At 43.1% G+C, this 19,672-nt stretch overlaps 2 protein-coding genes across 2 annotated transcripts; one reads left to right on the top strand and one right to left on the bottom strand.

Moving 5' to 3' along the window:
• Positions 1–6,380: 6,380 nt before the first annotated feature.
• LOC105188968 (cation-dependent mannose-6-phosphate receptor) lies at positions 6,381–9,345 on the top strand. The gene is made up of 5 exons (XM_011150723.3): positions 6,381–6,597; positions 7,279–7,387; positions 7,683–7,892; positions 8,012–8,221; positions 8,392–9,345. Exons 1-5 carry the CDS (start codon positions 6,446–6,448, stop codon positions 8,446–8,448), a joined length of 738 nt encoding a protein of 245 aa, XP_011149025.1. The 5' UTR covers positions 6,381–6,445; the 3' UTR covers positions 8,449–9,345.
• Positions 9,346–9,348: 3 nt separating this feature from the next.
• Positions 9,349–18,620, bottom strand: LOC105188969 (hydroxypyruvate reductase). The gene is made up of 7 exons (XM_011150724.3): positions 18,415–18,620; positions 15,207–15,347; positions 12,813–12,964; positions 11,491–11,843; positions 11,050–11,268; positions 10,290–10,724; positions 9,349–10,197 (listed from the first exon to the last, which is right to left on the bottom strand). Exons 2-7 carry the CDS (start codon positions 15,339–15,341, stop codon positions 9,953–9,955), a joined length of 1,539 nt encoding a protein of 512 aa, XP_011149026.1. The 5' UTR covers positions 15,342–15,347; positions 18,415–18,620; the 3' UTR covers positions 9,349–9,952.
• Between the last annotated feature and the right edge of the window lie 1,052 nt (positions 18,621–19,672).

Below are 19,672 nucleotides of genomic sequence, written 5' to 3'. Positions count from 1 at the left end.
AAAAAGTATTAGTTCCCATTAAATTTCACCGCGCTAAATGCGAGATGGCAGCGGTGAATGCTTCGCATTAATAAGGATTCAATTCATTGCAAATATGCCTTGTATTCAATCGCAATCGATAATTTTCAAATGCGAACTTTCGTATTGAAAAGTATTCACTTCTTCTCTTAATTGTTTTCGGATTCAAAGGCATACAAGATTTTCACGTTTTATTCCCCGTCGCATTGAAAAGTATTGGCCCGCGATTCAATCTGAGATTTCCGCAAAGCAGAATTCACGACAAAATCTCGTGAATGCGAAACAATACTTTTTAAATACGACATTTTATACTAACATTTAATAAGAACGAGACAAAATTCACATGGGATAAAATTCCACTCTTTAACGCTACCATGACCTTTAATTGTTCTCCGAAAACGGCGTCACAAGAACTTTGACACCCTGTACAATTAGTTGCTAACACATTTTCTAATCGTACACATTCCTCTTTAATTAACATAAAGCTAACAAATATCCGATGCTTCGACAGAATAATTTTCTTTATTTTCAGTAATCAATAAATAGTAAATCAATGTCGCGTACAGTTGAAAGGCCTCTTCGCATTCCCCTCGTCGTCCCGGAATCTTCGAAGAAAGAAAAGACGCCCAAGGGCAAGTTTCTCTTGCTTCGACCGCCGCCGAGGCCCGCAATGTTTACATCGCGCCGATTGTGTTGATCGGCTCGCGAGCGACGACACTTTTTGCCCTTCCTATTACAATACTCGCGCACCTCGTGTATTCGATTTCATTCCATCAACAGCAGCCGTGCGCGACGCGCTCGTCACTTCCGTCTCGTGTAATTAAAAGAAATATATCTCGTCGGTCCTCGAGATACTCAATCGGCATCGCGTCGGCATCGCGTTCATTACCCGCTCGGTCGAATCGCGAGTATCGGCATTAGAAGCGTGAGCGAGTAAAATCCGGAGGACTTCAGCAGTCGGGAAGCAGAACGCCGGCAGCGATACACGTCACGTTTCCAGGTATGTGGAATCATTTATTATGCGGGAGGTCTCCGATAACGAGAGCGGATGTTTGACGAATTTTCCGGGAATAAGAAGTCGGAATTTCGCGCTCGGCATTCACAATCCGTCATCATCCGACTAGTAATCATCACTTTATGAATTTGCAATTACTCTCGTCAATCTCTGTCTGTCTATTTATTGCGTTGTTGTATACAAAAGACATTGATCCAGACAGGGACGGATAACGGTCCACGAACGCGGATCTCTAATTCATCATGTTCTTAATCAAACATTTTGAATAATTTCCAACTGTATGAGTATACCGGTCTTGTGTAGAATATTCAACGTCATACCTTCCTTTTAGACTGCGACCTTTTTTGTTTTCGGTCAGCGCTTCTTTCAAGTCTGTTTACGGTCTCGTTACGGAATCTCAATTTAAATGTCCATTCATAAAAGAGTATTTTCGAGAACACACAACTGTTGTCTCCGCTTCTTGTTGTCATTTTTTTTCGTCAGCTCTTTCAAAAGCTCCTATCTAGACTTTCAATGTCAATGAAGAAAAAAAATCATAGCGAATATTCTCCACTCATCCCGACCAAACATTCTTTCTCTATCGCAGCTTACCAACCAGGAACGCTAAATTTTTGTTCCAGACGTTGCGGGAAGCAAGTCCGGCGGACGCGGATGCTGCACCGGAGGATCCGCTTCGGGTAGACCAGGGTCGGCCGGAAGGTAAAGTTTACAAATTTCCTACACATCTGTGTTCAACCCTTTACGATCTTTGTCTTTGCAACTTGTTCCTCATCAGCTCTCTTGAAAGCTTCAAGTCCTATTTAAATTTTCAATGTTGAAACAAAAGTATAAAGATAAAAATTCCGTATCAAAATATTTCTGTATTTTCGATTCGTCCCGATCAAAGATATTCTCTCTCCACCGCAGGTTATCAATCGGGAAAATTATTTTTCTGTTTCAGTTGTTGCGGAAAGCAACAGCAATCCGGCGGACGCGGATGCCGCACTGGAGGATTCGGTTCGGGCCAAGCGGAGTCGGTCGGAAGGTAAAGTTTACAAGTTTTCTACACATCTGTGTTTAACCCTTTACGATCTTTGTCTTTGCAACTTGTTCCTCATCAGCTCTCTTGAAAGCTTCAAGTCCTATTTAAATTTTCAATGTTGAAACAAAAGTATAAAGATAAAAATTCCGTATCAAAATATTTCCGTATTTTCGATTCGTCCCGATCAAAGATATTCTCTCTCTACCGCAGGTTATCAATCGGGAAAATTATTTTTCTGTTTCAGTTGTTGCGGAAAGCAACAGCAATCCGGCGGACGCGGATGCCGCACCGGAGGATCCGGTTCGGGCCAAGCAGAGTCGGCTTGAAGGTAAGTTTACAAGTTTACTATAGTCCTCTGTTTGACCCTTGGCGATCTAGAGCTGGGATATAATTTCCGGCTCGACTTGAATTACGATCGCAGAGGGTAAACTACTCTTTTACTCGCCCGCACTCGTTGGTCTGATCTGATGAGCGAATGTGAATTTTTTGTTACAGAGTTGAAGCGGAACGTGGCCGGCTCTGACTGCAAGTCGTTTCGGTGAGTAAATACAAAATGAAAAGAGAAACAAAATTCCGCATGACGGATGTGGGACTATGGGAGATAAAATATCGTTCGAGTCAATGCGAATTGCAAATAGATTCTTGCATGTGTGTGTTTGTGACGTTGAATAAAATACATTACTCGAAACAATCAGGGAATCACTTAATCGGTAGGCCTGCATTACATACGAGATTTAAAATATCGAATGATTCTCTTTTGATGTTCAGTCATCCGAATAAGAGATATTCATATCTACAAACGCGATACGGTCATTAGCTGCTTTATTTTCATTTTTCAAACGAGCCGCAGAATTATTTGACACGACAATTATTTGACAATATTCAATTGTCCATGTAAAATATATTCATACACATAAATGCCGATATCGTTGGTTACTTTTCTTTTATTTTCAACACAGGCTGTAGAATTATTTGGCAATATTGTCCATTCATCACGATCCCTATTGTCTCGAGTAGCGTATAATGCGCGCAGAAATTGCGCCAGCGCACGCCGAGCTTGAGGTATCCTCGCTCGCGTGCCTTTGAATATCGCGACCGCGGTTGTCAATATACGTGTTTTTACTCGCGCTGCTAATAAAGAAAACTTAAATTCTTATTTCGCCAAAGTATCGCGAACGTAAGCTTCGTCGTGACGGAACTATCATGCGTGAAAACTTTGCCCCGCTCTTTCTCTCTCTCTCTTTGCGCTCCCTCGGAGCGACCGATTCCTAATTGTCTAATCTTTCCTCGCATGCATTCGCGAATATTCTCGTAGATATCGATACTTTCGCGATTTTCGCGACTTTTCAGACGCGATCGCGAAAAGCGCCGTAAAAATCCGTTGGACGAGTCGATAAATTTTCACACGGTTCTTGCTCCTCGCCGATCGAGTTTATAGAGTTTCGCAGCGCGCAAAAAGTTTTCACCGATGTCGACGTAAAACGTTCGTTGATTGACGAAAATATCGCCGCTTTAATACAAGTATCGACCGCGTCGCGGAAGTGTGATGAAAATATAGCAATCAACGTGGGACGCGCTGCAAGATGGATGCTGCGCGACATGGAGAGCGGCTGCGGACATGGACGGACATTGGTGGATCTGGTTGGACGCAACGGGACATCATCAGTATCATCATCGGTGAGCGTTTGACTCAGTGCTCGCAGAGAGCTCTTTTATTATTACATTGTGCATGCCGCAAATTTGCATTGACTTTTGTAACGAAAAATATATTCTATGAATTATTGCCATATATTATGGCCATATATTGTTGCCATATATTGTTGCCATATATTGTCGCCGTATATTATTGCCATATATTATTGCTACATATTGCCATGTATTATCGCCATATATTATGGCCACTTGAAATCGCGCGAGCAATCGAGAAAATTATGAATTTGCCGATAATCGCAAAGCCGCGGCGGCAGATGTCACAAACGGATGCCAGCAGCCCGTCTTAGGGCTGCCCGATAACAATGCTATTGCTGCAATTTAACTTTAAACCACAGCAGCCTCCGGTCGCAGGAAACTTTCTATCGCGGAAGTTCGTCGTGCTTGATAAAAAATGTCCCGAGACGTGCCTACGAAAAATGTTGTGCACGTGGAGAATACTCAGCGCACGCGCCATCTTGAAATGAAATACCGCGAAGGAAACTATTCTCGTTCCTCCAACTTGCGCTTTATAAGTTTCGGGATTCATGAAAATTTCAAGATCAGATACTGCTTGTTTGAGGGAGGTTTTTAGACATTCTCTGTGAGAACCTGAAGAGCGAGTATCGATATTTCTCGAAAGATTCGAGATGCAAATCCAAATGTGTTATTTATACGCATACGAGCGTGATTGGCTGAGGCTTTTTTTGGAGACGAGTTTGTCGTTTCAAATCTGGCAAGAATCGTGTGAAGAAAGTTTGAGCTAATTACACGCTCACGCGCGTGAAAACAACACACTCGAATTTGCAGCGACAACATGGCGGAGATATTTAGCGAGTACTACCTTGAAATTTCCGATTAGATTATATCTCTCGTCAGCCGTCGTTCCGTCGCCTAGCCCCGTCTCTTTCGCCCGGGTGCCTCACCAGCTTACTTGTGTTTTACTTCGTCGGCGTCTTGTCCTTCTTCTTCTTCTTCTTCTTGCACGCTAGCAACTGTCATTAGATCATGTGGGCCGCTCTTGGCTCGAGCAGCTTACATTACATTTCTGTAATTAATAGCTCAGTTGTTGCGTACATCGCAATATGGGAATTTTATATTTATCTTAATCCGTTCAATGTCTTCGTGAAATCCTAGGAGCGAGGAATTTGTGAAACACTCTGTACATATGTTTCCGATTGCAATTTTAGTATTATTTCAATTTCGAATTATTAACTTAAGGAATGCCAACGTGTATATATATTTATAAAATAAAAATTATTCTAAATTTTCTCACGTCTCGCAATCCTAAGAGATATACACACATACAATACATATTCGGCCTATTTTCTGTATTAATAGTCTTGGATATCTTCCGATACGTACATACATATTTTGAAACATTTTCTTTGGACATTATATCAAACGGATTTTGCGTGTCACGTAATATCCTTCGGACTACACGGACCTTATTATTTTGATCGTTTTGATTTCTTTGATATCCATTAAGAATTATCCAGAACGCAACTGCAATGTTGAGCGACTCAATTGTCGTGTGAAATGTTTCGATTTTCACAAATTCATATAAAATTTTTCATTTTTCACTGATTTTTCATTTTTCACAGAAGTCTTTCACTTATCACTGCTTCACGCTAGGGAAAAGATTCATGATCGCTGCCCTGAGTAGCTGCAACGCTTCTCCAATCATCTGTGTCGGCGCGCTCCTACTCCTCAGATTTCTGTCATTAATAACTCGATAATTATTGCGAATCTCGGTATGGGACTTTTATGTTTGTCTCAACCCAATCTACCCTCACACTTCGGGTTGGCGGCTAGTTACCGGACACTTTGTATGATCTTCATGATATTAATCATACACAATGTCAATTCTTTTTTCTTTTGCACATGTTAACATGTTAATTCATGTTATAAACGCGTAATAATGTGCGAGACCGCGTTTGTCAAGTACGCTATAATGGTTGCAGCACGGACATAAACCGCCTGAAAATGGATGTAGCACGGACTGCCACCACATGCAGGTTTTACCGCCAAAACCTGAAAATGAATGTATCGTAGTTCCCCTCTCATAATGGATGCAGATGGCGCTCTTTCCCAGTACGGCAAGTCGGTGTCGCCGTATTGGTCGCTCTCACGTTCCTCTCTGCTATTCGTTAAGGGTCTACAAAAGGGATACAGAGGCATCTCGTGGAAGCCATTCAAATAAGCAAAGGCACTTCCCGTTTATTTTTTATAATGATAAGAGGAAAATCGTGCATATCTTTATTAATTGTAAATTTTGAAAGGAATTCTCTCAAGGGAAGGAGGTTCGAGGGATCGAACCAAGGAGACTCGCTCACGGTTTGATAAATTGATAAAAGTAGATAAACATGGTGTTTAAACTAGGTTGAGTGTTGGTGGTACCACTTTCAAGTAGAACAATCCAACGAAGAGACAGACAAACTATTTTCGAATTATTTTAAGTTATTTAGGTGAAACTTATAAATAACAAATTAAAAGGTTTTTTTCTTTAAAGGTGACCTCTTAAAGTTGATCTTGATATTTCATTATGACAGTCTCTCTCATATATTTTATCCGAAAACTTTCACGGAATTCGGCACGGGTGACATCTACACCGAGTGAGCGTCATCGGGACTGTTGGTTATCATTTGTACAAGTGACAGATCCGTTGATGGGGACGAAACGACAACAAAACTCGGTGGAAGATGTGCAGTCGTAATGGAACCTTGTTCATATTGGTGTTATTTCTGATGTTATTCTACGACAGCACGTCGTTGGAATGTACACAATTGGGGCCTTGTATCTGCCGTTTGCCGAACGGCTATTATTATAATTTGACCAGCCTTGCTGATAAAGAGTTCGTGCTTTTTCTGAACAACTAACCTTCATCAGCTCTTTCCTATTTGCATGTTGTAGACTCTTGAATATATTGAAATAATTTTTTATTTGAGAAAAGTGTAAGGAAGTAATAAGCCCAGGAATATTCCTCGCCTTCATTTTTTCAGGAGAAAAGAAGGAGAAAAGAGAAGGAGAGAAAGAGAGAAAAATTCGATTAGATTAAATTTTTGTATGCAATATAAATGATTCAACAATAATAATTTTGAGTTTGCTATACTTTACTTCTCATTTTACTTTAATTAAATTAATATTCTTATCTTTGTTTTTATTGGAAATGTGCTTGACCCTTCATTCCGCACTTTTTATAAATGACCATTAATAATTATTTTCATGTGCTAAATTGGTCAGGGAATACAGGAAAAATTTCTTTTTAAATATTTAACTTATATTTTTCTGAAAAATAATTTTTTTTGTCACTTTGCATATCTACAAAACTAGCACATACTGGTGGCCAATTCTTTTTTCCCCGCTTAGAGCCGCGTCTATTCAAATAAGCAAAATAGTCGACAATGTTGAACTCTGACTGACAGCATCCAGTTCAAACTCTGCTTTGCAGATGTGCTTGCAGATGCAAAGCAGCGCAATGAAGGGTTAATGTAGTATATTATATTGTGGATTGTCAGTGAATTGCAATTTTCAGGATACTTGAAGATGAGAAATTCAACTTGAGAGTTTATTTCCAGCCATGCAAGGATATATCAATTTTTATTAATGAGAGTGATGTATGTTCCAGTGGAAGTGGAGTTTCGGTAAAAATCTCAATACTTTATGAATTAATTGATTTGTGGGGAAGATATGGTGAAAACATGTTGTAACAATAATCAAATTCTTATTGTTATTTTATTTTAGTTAGATTTTCTCAAAACTCATAGCATAATTAATTGGTTCATTAAACAGTAATTTAATTTGCCTATTAATAAATTTATGTTGCTGATAAACTGTTACAAGCATTTGACAAATTTGTGGTTTTAAGAGTTATGCAAAAACCAAAACTAAGTAGAAAAAAAAGTGAATCAAGTGATAAGTAGAAAATTATTTTTACAGCTTTGTATGTACAATATGACTAGTAATATAACAACAAATCTTGGAACAATTCGTGATACTCAAATGAAGTTACTAAACAGTGGCAATAATGAATTTCCAGTGTTTGAAATTCACCACAATAATGTTACATCAATCATAAATATTTTATGTGTCACCGATAGTGACATAAATTTTACAATAGGTAAAATTTCTCACGATACTGAAAAATATGTGAGTATATGGATAGCAATATGTCATAATAAATATATTTCTCTAGAAATATTAGAAACTGCTTGTTAGCTCATATCATGATAAGGCATTTAATAAGCAAATTATCCAAATATTTGTAGTATTTTAATCTGGTGTCACCATATGGATGTAAAAAGGAGCCACAATACAGAGGTTTGTCTACTGGCTCTGTTTTGGTTATCTTGTTCTTCACTTTTGCTGGAATGTATCTGATTGCTGGTGCTATAATATTGAAGACACTGAGAGGAGCAACAGGTTGGGAAATGCTACCGAATCATGACTTCTGGTGCGAGCTTCCTTCGTTAGTCAGGGTAAATAAATGCTGTGATAATATAATTCCGGGTAACTAGGAAATACTATTCTCTTCTAAGATGATTGTATTTTCTGATATTTAATATGAGTCTAGTGCATTTTAATGACTTGCGAGACGATTACCGCGTGTTGTTTCTATTTAGGACTATTTTCTGTTCTTTTTTTATAGGATGGCGTCGTCTTCACCTTCAATTGTTGTCGGGCAAACAGTTACGAGAGAATATAAGATCTTTATCGTCATTTAATATTTATTAAATGCACGATCTTGTTAAATTTTAGTACGTTATAGATAATAGACATTTGTATTCTGAATATTTTTTTTACTTTCGTTTTCGTTCATTTCTTGTATCATTACGTAATATTTCTATTTATGTCTTCTTGTATTTATACTGCGGTTGATAAGATAGGTATTCTTCTGTGAAGCAGTGTATCTTAATTTTTTAAATTGCCCGTAATCAATTTATTGGTTATCAATTTCCATATCATCTTATTAGTAGCTTTTGCTTTTTTAGTTCCTTTTTTTTGTTAGCACAGTTTAGAGAAAAGCACAATATTGTACATATATATGCATATATTCAAATATTGTGATATTCTATTGCGCTATTGCCACGTGCCAATGTTGTGTTTTTAAGTCCTTAGAAGCATATAGAGATGTTTTAATTTAATTATATGCAAATTTGCTCTAACGTTGCAAACCAAACATTCGATTGCAAGGAAACATGACTGTAAGACCAAAGAACTCGATGATTCTCTCGGATACTACGTTTGTCCGCCGGTAAACAGGAAACGATGGTGAAAATGATCATTAATAATTCCAAACCGATGTAACTGATATGTGTATTATCATGTTTGTAAGATTACATATATTTCGACATCGGAAGAGCCTCTACGCTGGAGAATCGGCCATTTTCACGAATATACTATTTTTCGATGAGCTACAAATATTATATTTTTTATAACTTTTTAATCAACTTACGAGGCACTTACGAGGCGAGATTCGACTCTTTCTATGACTAGAATAGTTGTTCCCTTTTGTACAGGAGAGAGACTCTTCGTTTGTAGACATAGGAGCTTATGGAATGGGCTCTTCCGGTGTAGGTAACACAAATTGAATTGGAACCAGTGATTTGATAATGTGATGTTTTATTAACAAACTCTCTAATAATAATACAAAAATATAAATATCTATACGCGAACATGTTATATATGTAAACCCTTTTTTTATACATTTTTATCTTTATCGTGCGTAAGTGTGCGATATAAGTTTAATAGTGTTTCGTACATAGTATATATATATATATAGATGTATATCTTCGCGTGTAATCGAATGAGAATATTTCGCAGACCATTTCTATAGTCTCCATCCTACATAAAGAAGGAAAGAAACACTTATCGTTCGTCTACGTAGCGTGTTAACAGTAATTGTCTCCACCTCGTTTCAAATTCGTCCGCTTTAAGTCCGATAATAAATAATGATTTCACGAATGAGAGGATTTTTACATAATTAAGAAGAGGCGCGTCGGTAGAGGAGCATAGAAGAGCTCGACGCGCGTTTCTAGCAATCGAGCAATACTGGATTTATCAGTGCCTTTGCATCCCTTCCGCTTTCACGAGGATCGCTCGTCGTCGACGCTTTCCTCCGCGATCGTTCTCTTAAAAGTTCTCTCCCTCTCTCTCTCTCTCTCTCTCCCTCTTTCTGTCTCTCTTTCTGTCTCTTTCAAAGACAACGCTCAAAAGCTGTTGATTCCGTCGACTGGGATCGACACCTCCTGATCAGTCTGAATGATCAGCCAGCTGCCGTTGGCGTTCAAGTTGCGAATATTGATACCCTTCGACGAGAAGACGTTCACGATGTTGGCGAGATCCTGCACCCTGTTCGTGCGGTACAGGCAAATGTGGTATCTGAGCGCGATGCCGTTCACGAAGACTGCGTCGTCTAAAGCCAACAGCAGCAATTCGTTGTTGCGCACGGTTCCTGCAACATACAGAAGGAATAATCTTCAATGTTACCGAATCCAAGGACACTGGTTCTCGCGTGGGAGGAACCCTTTGGTCCCGTCGCATTACCTTTGATGACATGCTGGTCGACTTTGACGACGACCGCTCTAATGTTGTCCTCGACGTGGTTTTCTTGCAAGTTCACGCCAATCTCCTGCGCCAGAGTCGGCGCGTTAACTAGATTCAGGCCGTTCTTCGTTTGACCGGTCAACACTCCGACCAGCACGGCCGTGTGTATGAATCGCTTCTCCTGCATGCCGTTGCCCACGGTCTGGCTGTACACGGTGTTTGTGTTGAGCTTGCCCTTGAGGAAGCGACCGGCCAGTTGGCCGAGTTTCTTCGACAATTCTATCCACGGCCTGTTCTCGTTCGTCATGGCGGCGGTCAAGACCGGGGCGTTCACAATACCGGTGATGGCGTACTCGGTCGATTTGCCGGACAGAGCGAGGAATTGCTGAGCAATCTCCACCGCCACCCGTTGCTGAGCCTCCGCCGTGCTGGCGCCTGTGATCAAGCCGGTTGTCAATTAATGATATACATTACAGCACACACCGCCTGGGCGGGATGAGATTGTCAAGAATTGACAAGATTGAACTTTCATCTCATGGGGAGAGACCTTGAAGAGCTTGGTTCGAGCTTGGTTGATATATCTTTAAGGCGTCTTTTATTTGTAAATGATCTATCGATTAAAATGTACGCAGAAACGATTGTTTTCACTGATAATCTAATTATTCAATCGCCGGGTCGTCTTTGGATCTGACAAGATCAGTCGATTTTCTCATATTAGACAATCGAGACTGAGATTACTTTGAGTAATCGAACTACGCACCGAGATGAGGGGTCGGGATGACTTTCGGATGTTGTATGAGCTCTATGATGAATGGATTCATTGGCGGTTCCTGTGTGAAGACATCCAGGGCGGCTCCGCCGCAGTGACCGGAGTTGAGCGAGTTCAAGAGAGCCTCCTCATCGACAATCCCGCCACGTGCGACGTTGATGATGTTTACTCCTTTCTTGCACTTGGCCAGAGATACCGCGTTGATCATATCTGTGAACAATGCGCAGCTGCGGTTAGTCGTCGCGTGGCACAAGAACGATTCCGTCTCTGCGAGTGATGACCAATTATTCTAATTCCAAGTATACAATTATCAACACGATAAATTCGCCCTCCAACTTCAGACTACAGAGTACTGCTAGATTCTACTAGATTCTTCACTTAACAATTTCCAAAGGATCATTCCAAAGGATCAAACGACTTTCTATCACGTACATCTGGTTTGAGGTATGAGCGGCGTGTGGACGGTGATGTAGTCGGCCACCGGCCAGATTTCCTCCAGACTGAGCTTCTTGATACCGAGCTCGGTTGCGGCCTCGTCACTCACTATGGGGTCGAAGCCGACGACGTTCATGCCGAAGGCTTGCATCCTGTGGGCCACCTCGCGGCCTATGCGACCCATCCCGAGGACCCCGAGAGTTTTGCCGGACAGCTCATGGCCGGAATACAGCTTCCGATCCCACCGGCCCTCCTTTAGCGATTGCGCCGCTTGAACCACATTACGCGCTAGCGCGGAGATCAAAGCGCACGTTAGCTCGCAAGCGCTGATGCTGTTGCCACCGGGGGTGCTGAAATCGCCGAAGCAAGGGATGCGATTACGCACGGATGCGGACGGCTCGATCGGGATGATCCGCGCCAAGTCTCTCGCGCTTAACTCATTAATGCCGGCTGGGACAGAGATTTCGCGTTGATTTCAACGTTATGAATTTTTATGAAAATGCTCGAAAATTTTAATCCAAAGTGGGTTTTCGAGGTCGCTCTTCTCGAATCCGCTGCGAGAATCATGAAAAATGGGCGTTTGTATTGTTTTTCCAAAAAATGCGATTTTTTCTCGTCAATTCTTTTCGAAATCATGGATTTCATCCTGATAAAAATGTTGAATATCACTGAAAAGTACTCCAATCGTGTCCTCGAGACTTGTACTTCAAATATATGTAGTTCTGAAATCTTTTGCAATTTAGTAATTTCAATATGGCGACCATATCGTGGCACGTATCGCCATAGATATCGCCGGATCCTTGGGAACTCGGTCGAATAATTCGTTATGAGTGCATTTTTATGAAAAATTATCCAAAATAAAAGTTGTCCTGTTGATCGAGTTCTTTCACGTGGTAGGCCCCAAATTTGGGTCCGATGTACCTCTTGGGCCTAACGGGCGGCCCAGCGTTGATTTGTTGGTGCAAAACTTATATTTTTTATTACAGATTTGAAAAGTACAGAAAGTTTCACGTCCAGATATGTATTTTTCACAATTACAAGTCTCGAGGACACGATTGGAGTACTTTTCAGTAATATTCAACATCTGTTCTATCTGTTCTGCAGCTGAACTTTGCGCTGGGATCAGCTCTTTAACCACCGCGGTGATTTGAGTCCAGTTGATTGAACAATCGATGCGTCGGTTACTAGCTGATTCGTTAAAGATCTATCACGTCCTCTTGACGAGAGGATTCCCGCAGGGGCGCCGCAGAGGCTCGTTGTTTTATACGCGAAATTGGAGGCAGGTTCGTGCGAAATTCGAAAATCGGACTTGTACGTACTTCATTACGATGATTCCTTTGCGCGTGGCAGCTTGAAGATCAATGTTGTCGACCCCGGTGCCGGCGCGTCCGATCACGCGGACGTTCGGGCAGGCGGCAATCACGTCCTCCGTCACTTTAGTCTCGGAGCGGACGATGAGTGCATCGTGCTTCTGTCGGACAGAACGTCAAACGTCTCGTTTACTTCGAGAACTGCACTTACGAGCGAAGAGCTGCGGCATCTTTCGCTCGGCATCGGTGACGCACATCGTGTGCGCTGATACCGATCTGGAAGACGGGAGAAACACCGCAAACACCGCCGTAGTGGATAGAACGAGGCGATCCCGCCCGGCGACGTCATAATTTATTCAAATCCGTGTCTCTCCGTGAAAGAGAAGGTCGCGCGACTTCCAAAGTCGCGTCGGTCTCTCCTTCGCGGCATTTGCAACGAGACGTGCGTCCGAGCTTTGCAAACGTTGCGCTTTGACGTTGCCGGAGGAGGCGAGAGCGAGGAAACGGAGGAACGGCGGCTGCGGGCGATCTAAATGTGACTTGTTGAGAAATAGCTGCGCGGAGAAGGGATACAGCAAGTCTCCTTGTACGAGCGCCCATGTGTGCCGGCGCAAACCGGTGGTACAATGACCCGTTGCGAACTAACCGGTATCCGCGCCGGCCGACTCAACTGGATCTAACCGGATCGCCGCCTCGAATGCGGGCAATTAAGAAAAGAGAGATCAAACGGAGAACGGGACGGAGATCGATCGGGCCGAAGGAGCGAAGGAGACGGGGCAGCGCGGCGAAGGAGGGGGTGGGAGGTCGGAGGGGGGCGGAAAAGAGAGCAAGAGGCGCGTCCCGTCACATGTCAGTGGCGTGCATTTATTACGCTCGTAACGCTGCGTTAAATTACAGGGAATGTGTCTCTAACGCCTCGAGATGGATCGACGCGTGGCGCGGAATTCGCCCGAGCGAGCGGGGAACGAGCGACTTCTCACACACGCGGGATATTCAGCGCGAGATAAACCGATCCCCGAAATCCTCCGGCTCGAATCGAGGATCTCCTCGATTCGTTCGTCGCTGATCAATTATGATCGAGAGAAATTGCGGCAAGTCGCTGCGCATCGCGCTCCGTCCGTCACTCGCACGTTCCACCTTTTCGTTCTGGAGGGATGGGGAGGAAGAACGAATGATTTCTTGCAACGGAGGGCGGGGGGACGCGATTGTTCCAGATGATCGACGATTGGAATTTAACAGAGCTTACTTCTGTGTAAACTAATTCCGTAGCTCGGACGCGCTGTGAAATAATACAGGCGCGTCGTCATTTGTGTGATTAACGAAATATATCACAGTTCTGTAGACGACGTATCTGATAACTGATTGAATATGTATTTCGGAACGAGAGAGAGAGAGAGAGAGACGACAAATATTTCGTCAATTTTATCTGATTACGTGTTTGGTAAGGCACAACGTACCAATTTGATGAGATCAAACAGGCCTTTGTCTCTGTATGCATTTAATCGGCTTATCGGAATCCGAGTGTAACGCACAGAGAGAAACAAATCTTCAAAGGTAGATTGTTCTCAAAAAAAAAAAAAAAAAAAGAAACGAAGAAAAAACGAAAACGCAAAATATTTCTTTTCGAGAAATTTCTCCTCTTATTGCTTCGTTGATTAATATCGATATTTGTCAATAGTGATTCTATTCATTAATATCTAAGGAAAATAATATGTCTGCTCTCCATTTTCTCATTCAGAATCTATTGTTCATATCGGCTTGTTTCGAAATCGATGAATATTGAGAGCTTTGTACAATGCAAATGCTACTCGCTAATGAATGCGCCGAAAGAAAACCAAACTCCGTCAGATCCGCGTTGAATAGTCACTCGGTCGTTGCGATTCTCCTCGGTCCGTAAAGCAACGCAGAAATATCGGTTGCCGCGATAAGAAGACGGTCGAGAGATTCAATGACTTGCGAATTAAAATTAATTAATTAAATAAATTAAAATTAACGTCGTAAATGTATCGACAGTAACGATAAATGTTACCAAACTAACGATCTTTTGCGAAGCTTTGCAATTTTAATTCACTGTATTGATCCTCTCAGCATCGAATTACGGTATTTCCGGACTCAGACCGATGAGAAACAGACAAAGAAGCAGACAAAGTGAGCCAAAACGCCCGTTAAACCGTTAGCAGAGGCTCCCCGGAAAGAAAAAAATCGATCCCACTCTCTCTTGTCCCTTTTGCATTATCCCTGCTTTCAAAGTCAATACTCGATACGCCGACTCGATATTCCGTCAAACGGAATACGTGATTTCGCCAAATACCGTTTGTACCGATTGCTTTTCGACTCGCTTGTTTTTCGCGCGACGGGATTTACACGCACACAGCGCAACTTCGCGGCACAATGCAGCCCTACCTGCAGCTCGTTGATCAGCACATCCTTCGGCAGTCTGTATTTTGTCGTAACCGGAATGCCGTGCTCGAGCAGCAGCGCCCCGCAAGACTCGTCCACGGGATCGCTGATGAGAACGCTCCTCAGGTTGACCGACATGTTATCCTTGAACAAAAGAAGACCCTGAGTATCGTTTACCTGAACCTGGACAAAGAGATATCGCTGCTGGCGATCAGGCGTTTATTATTCAACCGGTCGACCGGTCGTGGGTATTTATGCCGTCAGCAGCTGCTGTGGGATTATCATGCTTCTTAGAAATTCCCTATTTGCTGCCGTTTGATTAATTATTAACGTATCACCCGCTTGAAAAGTTGCGAGTTAAAAATTCACGACGATTTATATTGTACGCATATTTTCATTCGAGGATATAGGACACACATGTTCACGAAGAGCGGCGGGTAAATCGCACGCGCATTCGCGCACAGAATCGATTTCGGCAACGTGGACGTTTTTTCTCGAGTCTGCAAGTCGGCTTGCTTAATTTCGCGTGTATGAAACTTCTCGTACGCGAACACTTTCTAATCGTTCCGCGCGCGGCGGAAATCTACAATCGGCCGTGCGATCGAAATCTTCAGCCGTAACAGTCGCGCGGGTCACGGGACGACCGATAAACATCGTGAATATATTACCTCGCTTATCGAAATCACAAACACACGTTGACGTTCCCATTATCCCCGCGTTATCGGACGGAAATATCAATATCGACGGCAAACAACGTCGGCGTCGTCGTCGGCGAGATTATTCGCTGTTAGACCCGGCGTTTCGCCCGTCTAATTCATCCGTTTATAGCATCTCGGCTCGCGTATACAGTTAAATAAATAATCCGATAAGTCGAAACGAGCGAACCTGCAGCGTTTCGAGCGAACGGATTTTTCGGAGGTTCCTATACGCGTTCGCTGGAAACTCACTGGAGAGAAAAGTTCAGCTCTAGTCGTCTATCTCGAGAGAGAAACGCGTCCGGAGGACGCGATGGACAAACAGCCTGTTGATACATCACTTGTTTCGTTTACTTTGTACTTCTCGTTATCTTTCTATTGTATCGGACATTATCTAGACTCGATGTCTGATCGAGACGTTACGCAAACAGAATTCTTAGTGGAATAACACTCTATTAATTTTTCCTCTTCTCCTTCCTGCGTTTCTTTCCGACACTTATACGAGGATAGACATAGGATAGAGATTGGACGTTTGGCTCTTTTGATGCTCGGATCGCCAACATTGTGCGTGTCACGTAACGGCCATTAGCATGATTAACACATTAATTATTCATGTGCGCGGCGAATATTAATGCACCGAGGTATAAGATAACTAGCTTGTTATGGGCGGAAATATACCGCATCATGAATATCTCGGCCGCGGTACATAGCTACGATTACAATATGTAGCAGCGCTTGCGACAGCACCGCCACTGTCGATTTATACATATTAAATCTTTCAGCGTGCGCGCGCACACACACATACGCGCAAATTACAAGCGACGCTTCGTGTGGGTTCCGATAAACGTCGATATACTCGAAGCTATTCACGCGAACGAGTCCGTTAATGTCTCTGGACATTCATAATCGGTCACTTAAGAATGCTTCGAGCGAGCATCCAAAGTTAAAACATATTAAACGCGTGACCTCCCCCCCCTCCGTTTTTTTCTGAACTTTCGACCTGAATTTTGAGAATTTCGATCTGAATTTTTCTTGAGAAAAAAAGGGAAGAGAAGTCAAGGGAGATTATCATTGCAGGTGCAAGTTTCCAAGTTTCCACGTGCGATATCTTTCGATAATAAAACTGCCAATTAAGAGCCTAATTGGAGATCTATCAAAGTCCACCTTGAATATCTGGTTGCGAGTGACCGTCTCGTTATCTAGTTATTATCCTCGTCTTATCTATTCTTACTGACTTGCAGTTTTTAGGTAATTAGCGACTCGATATCTCCGCTAATGAAAACCCGAGTTCTGCCGGGAGCGCGTTTCCTGTCTGTTTCGCGAAAACTCGTATTTTCCTGTCGCTTCGGCGGTGACCTTTTACGCAGTCCGGCGATATCGTCTTACGCACACTGACTCACAGTCAGCCACGGACGTGCCTGGCGACTTAACGACACGTGTCAGCCACGGAAATTGTAGAGTCTCGTAATTAACGTCAAACGATAGGTTACATCACGCGTTGGATATAGCGAGCCTAATAAAGCGTCTTTAGTCGCGGAGAAGCAGCGCCGGAAGCAATGCTAATGCCGCGGCATCCGGTAGTGCCGGAGTGTGTATTATTCCCGCGGTAAAAACAGAACGACGAGCTCGAAGTTAGTGAAAGTTACGTAAGCGCAAATGTGTAAAAGTAAAAAGGTGTAAGCGTGCTCGCGCGCGCTCGCCGGGCTGGGCGATACGGAAATTCCTCTTCTCCGCGGAGACCAACATATTCCATGCATTGAAATTTATCGTCACTCGCTGAAGTAAGCGCGGAGCGCGTCGCGAACAACGGGAGAGAATTCATCAATTCGTCGTCGCGAGCTTGTGCTCTCCTTGACGTCAGACGCCCACGAGCGATCCCACGAGAGAGTGCGCTCAGAGAGGGTCTCTCGTGGACTTTTGTCGGGAAATGGGCGCGCGGTTTTGCCGGTGAATAGAGATAAATGCAAATACCAGCGGCGGTTTGATAAGCGGCACGGCGATTCTCTCTCTCTCTCTCTCTCTCTCTCTCTCTCTCTCTCTCTCTTTCTCCGTTCTTCCTCCATTCTTCTTCCCGATCGGAAAATTTCCGCGTCAAGCCGAGCGACGCGGCGTTATCCCGCCCCTTTTGCTTTTTGCTCGCCTGACGATTTGATCACGAAAAATTCAGCAGCTTTCTTACAAATAAAATCGCACGCTGCATGTGCGACGCCGCGGCGTTACGCCGGTCGTATGTTTCACGGCTGCATTCGCGATTGCTACGCGCGGTGCTATCTCGCATCTCGAACAGCGCGGTAAATCGAGTTATTACATATTACCGCCGGCCGTAAGATGCACGTCGGTGCAATGGCGCCGCGCATGCGGCGGCGGCGGCGTCGGAAAGCCGCGGGCCAGCAACAAGTGTCAGATTTTGAAGCCGGTTCCCAATGTCGTGGCCCCTCGTCGAGGAACCGACGCGACGCGACGCGGCACGGCTCGTCCTGTGCCGGACGAGTGGAATTTCAATGCGGTGGACGTACCTCTCCTCTCGGGAAATTCGCTTGTTGCGCGGAAAATTCGCTTATCACGGCTTTGGCTCCTCGGCAAGAGACGAACGGTATCAGCGACGGTAACACCGGGACTTGGAGTGCTGGTACCGTACGGTGGTCTAGTCGTAAACTGACCCGTTCTACTGTGATTTATCTTCTTATAGCGGAGTCCCCACCCTGACCATAGGAACGTGGCGCGTGAGCGAATTGTGGCGATGTTGTCCGCATCGCGACTGCCGTCCCTCTTCGTCGTCGGCCGTTCGCTCGCCACTCGAGTGTGAGATGTTTGTGTGTGGCTGCGTGTGCAGGCACACTCGACAAAACCTGCGCCTTGCTTAGATAGATGTTTTCCGAAACGCACGTACCTGCTCCAGGTACGAGCTCGGTTCGTGCTCGGGCGCGTCGTTACCTGGTCCTAACAAAGGTCGTAGGAAGAATTCCGTTGGGTCGGATTTGACGGTATCGGTCGTCCTTTGAAAGTTACAGGTTTAGGGTGCGTTCGGGGAGACGCTATTTAGCGCTATTTAGCGCTATTTAGCGCTATTTAGCGCTAATAGAAGTTCACGCGGCTGGACGTTAGCGCTAACAAACGCTACCGTGACATCACTAATGACAGCGTTTTGTACGTAGAGATGTGCGAATCAAGAATTTTTATGTCGAATCGAATCGAATCTCATTTTTTAAATTCGAATTCGAATCGAATCTATGAAATTTCATTCGAATTCGAATCAAATCGAATCGAACCATTAAAAAATTTAACATGAATATTAAACGTGCAAGTAACGATGGAAGATTTTACTATGAAAGGAAATATTAATATTGTAATATTATCTTAAAATAAAATATATATTTAAATATTTATAGTAATTTATAATTAAGTTATTAATTATAAGTTAGGTTAATTACGGTAATTAAACATTATTAGTTAATAATTAATTAAAAAGTTAAGGGTTCAAATATACAAGCCTGATTTATAACTGATGGCCCGTTTTATAACTGATACGCACAATATATTTTATTCGTATTCGAATCTTCGCGATTCGAGGTTTTCGAATTATTCGGATTCGAATCACAGGGATTCGGATTCGAATCGAATCGAATTACATTAGATTCGATTCGATTCGATTCGAATTCGAATAGTTCGCACATCTCTGGTTGTACGCTATAATTAATGTTATTCCAAGGTGGTGCATTGGCAATGTCAGCGTTTGTGAGCTACGTGAATTGCGTATCGCTGTATTTGGATGGT

Source organism: Harpegnathos saltator, unplaced genomic scaffold, assembly GCF_003227715.2.
Source record: "Harpegnathos saltator strain DR-91 unplaced genomic scaffold, Hsal_v8.6 scaffold224, whole genome shotgun sequence".
NCBI classification, from domain to species: Eukaryota; Metazoa; Arthropoda; class Insecta; order Hymenoptera; family Formicidae; genus Harpegnathos; species Harpegnathos saltator.
This window is presented reverse-complemented; position numbering and strand designations above follow the sequence as displayed.

Excerpts from the sequence above, each read along its gene's own strand:
- LOC105188969 (XM_011150724.3), bottom strand. The coding sequence starts at position 15,341 with ATGTCGGTCAACCTGAGGAGCGTTCTCATCAGCGATCCCGTGGACGAG. Across the intron at positions 11,844-12,812 it reads AAAGGAATCATCGTAATGAA|CACCCCCGGTGGCAACAGCA; the intron begins GTACGTACAAGT and ends CGGCGATTTCAG. Across the intron at positions 10,725-11,049 it reads CATCCCGACCCCTCATCTCG|GCGCCAGCACGGCGGAGGCT; the intron begins GTGCGTAGTTCG and ends GCTTGATCACAG.
- LOC105188968 (XM_011150723.3), top strand. The coding sequence starts at position 6,446 with ATGTGCAGTCGTAATGGAACCTTGTTCATATTGGTGTTATTTCTGATG. Across the intron at positions 7,388-7,682 it reads CCAGTGGAAGTGGAGTTTCG|CTTTGTATGTACAATATGAC; the intron begins GTAAAAATCTCA and ends TTATTTTTACAG. Across the intron at positions 8,222-8,391 it reads AGCTTCCTTCGTTAGTCAGG|GATGGCGTCGTCTTCACCTT; the intron begins GTAAATAAATGC and ends CTTTTTTTATAG.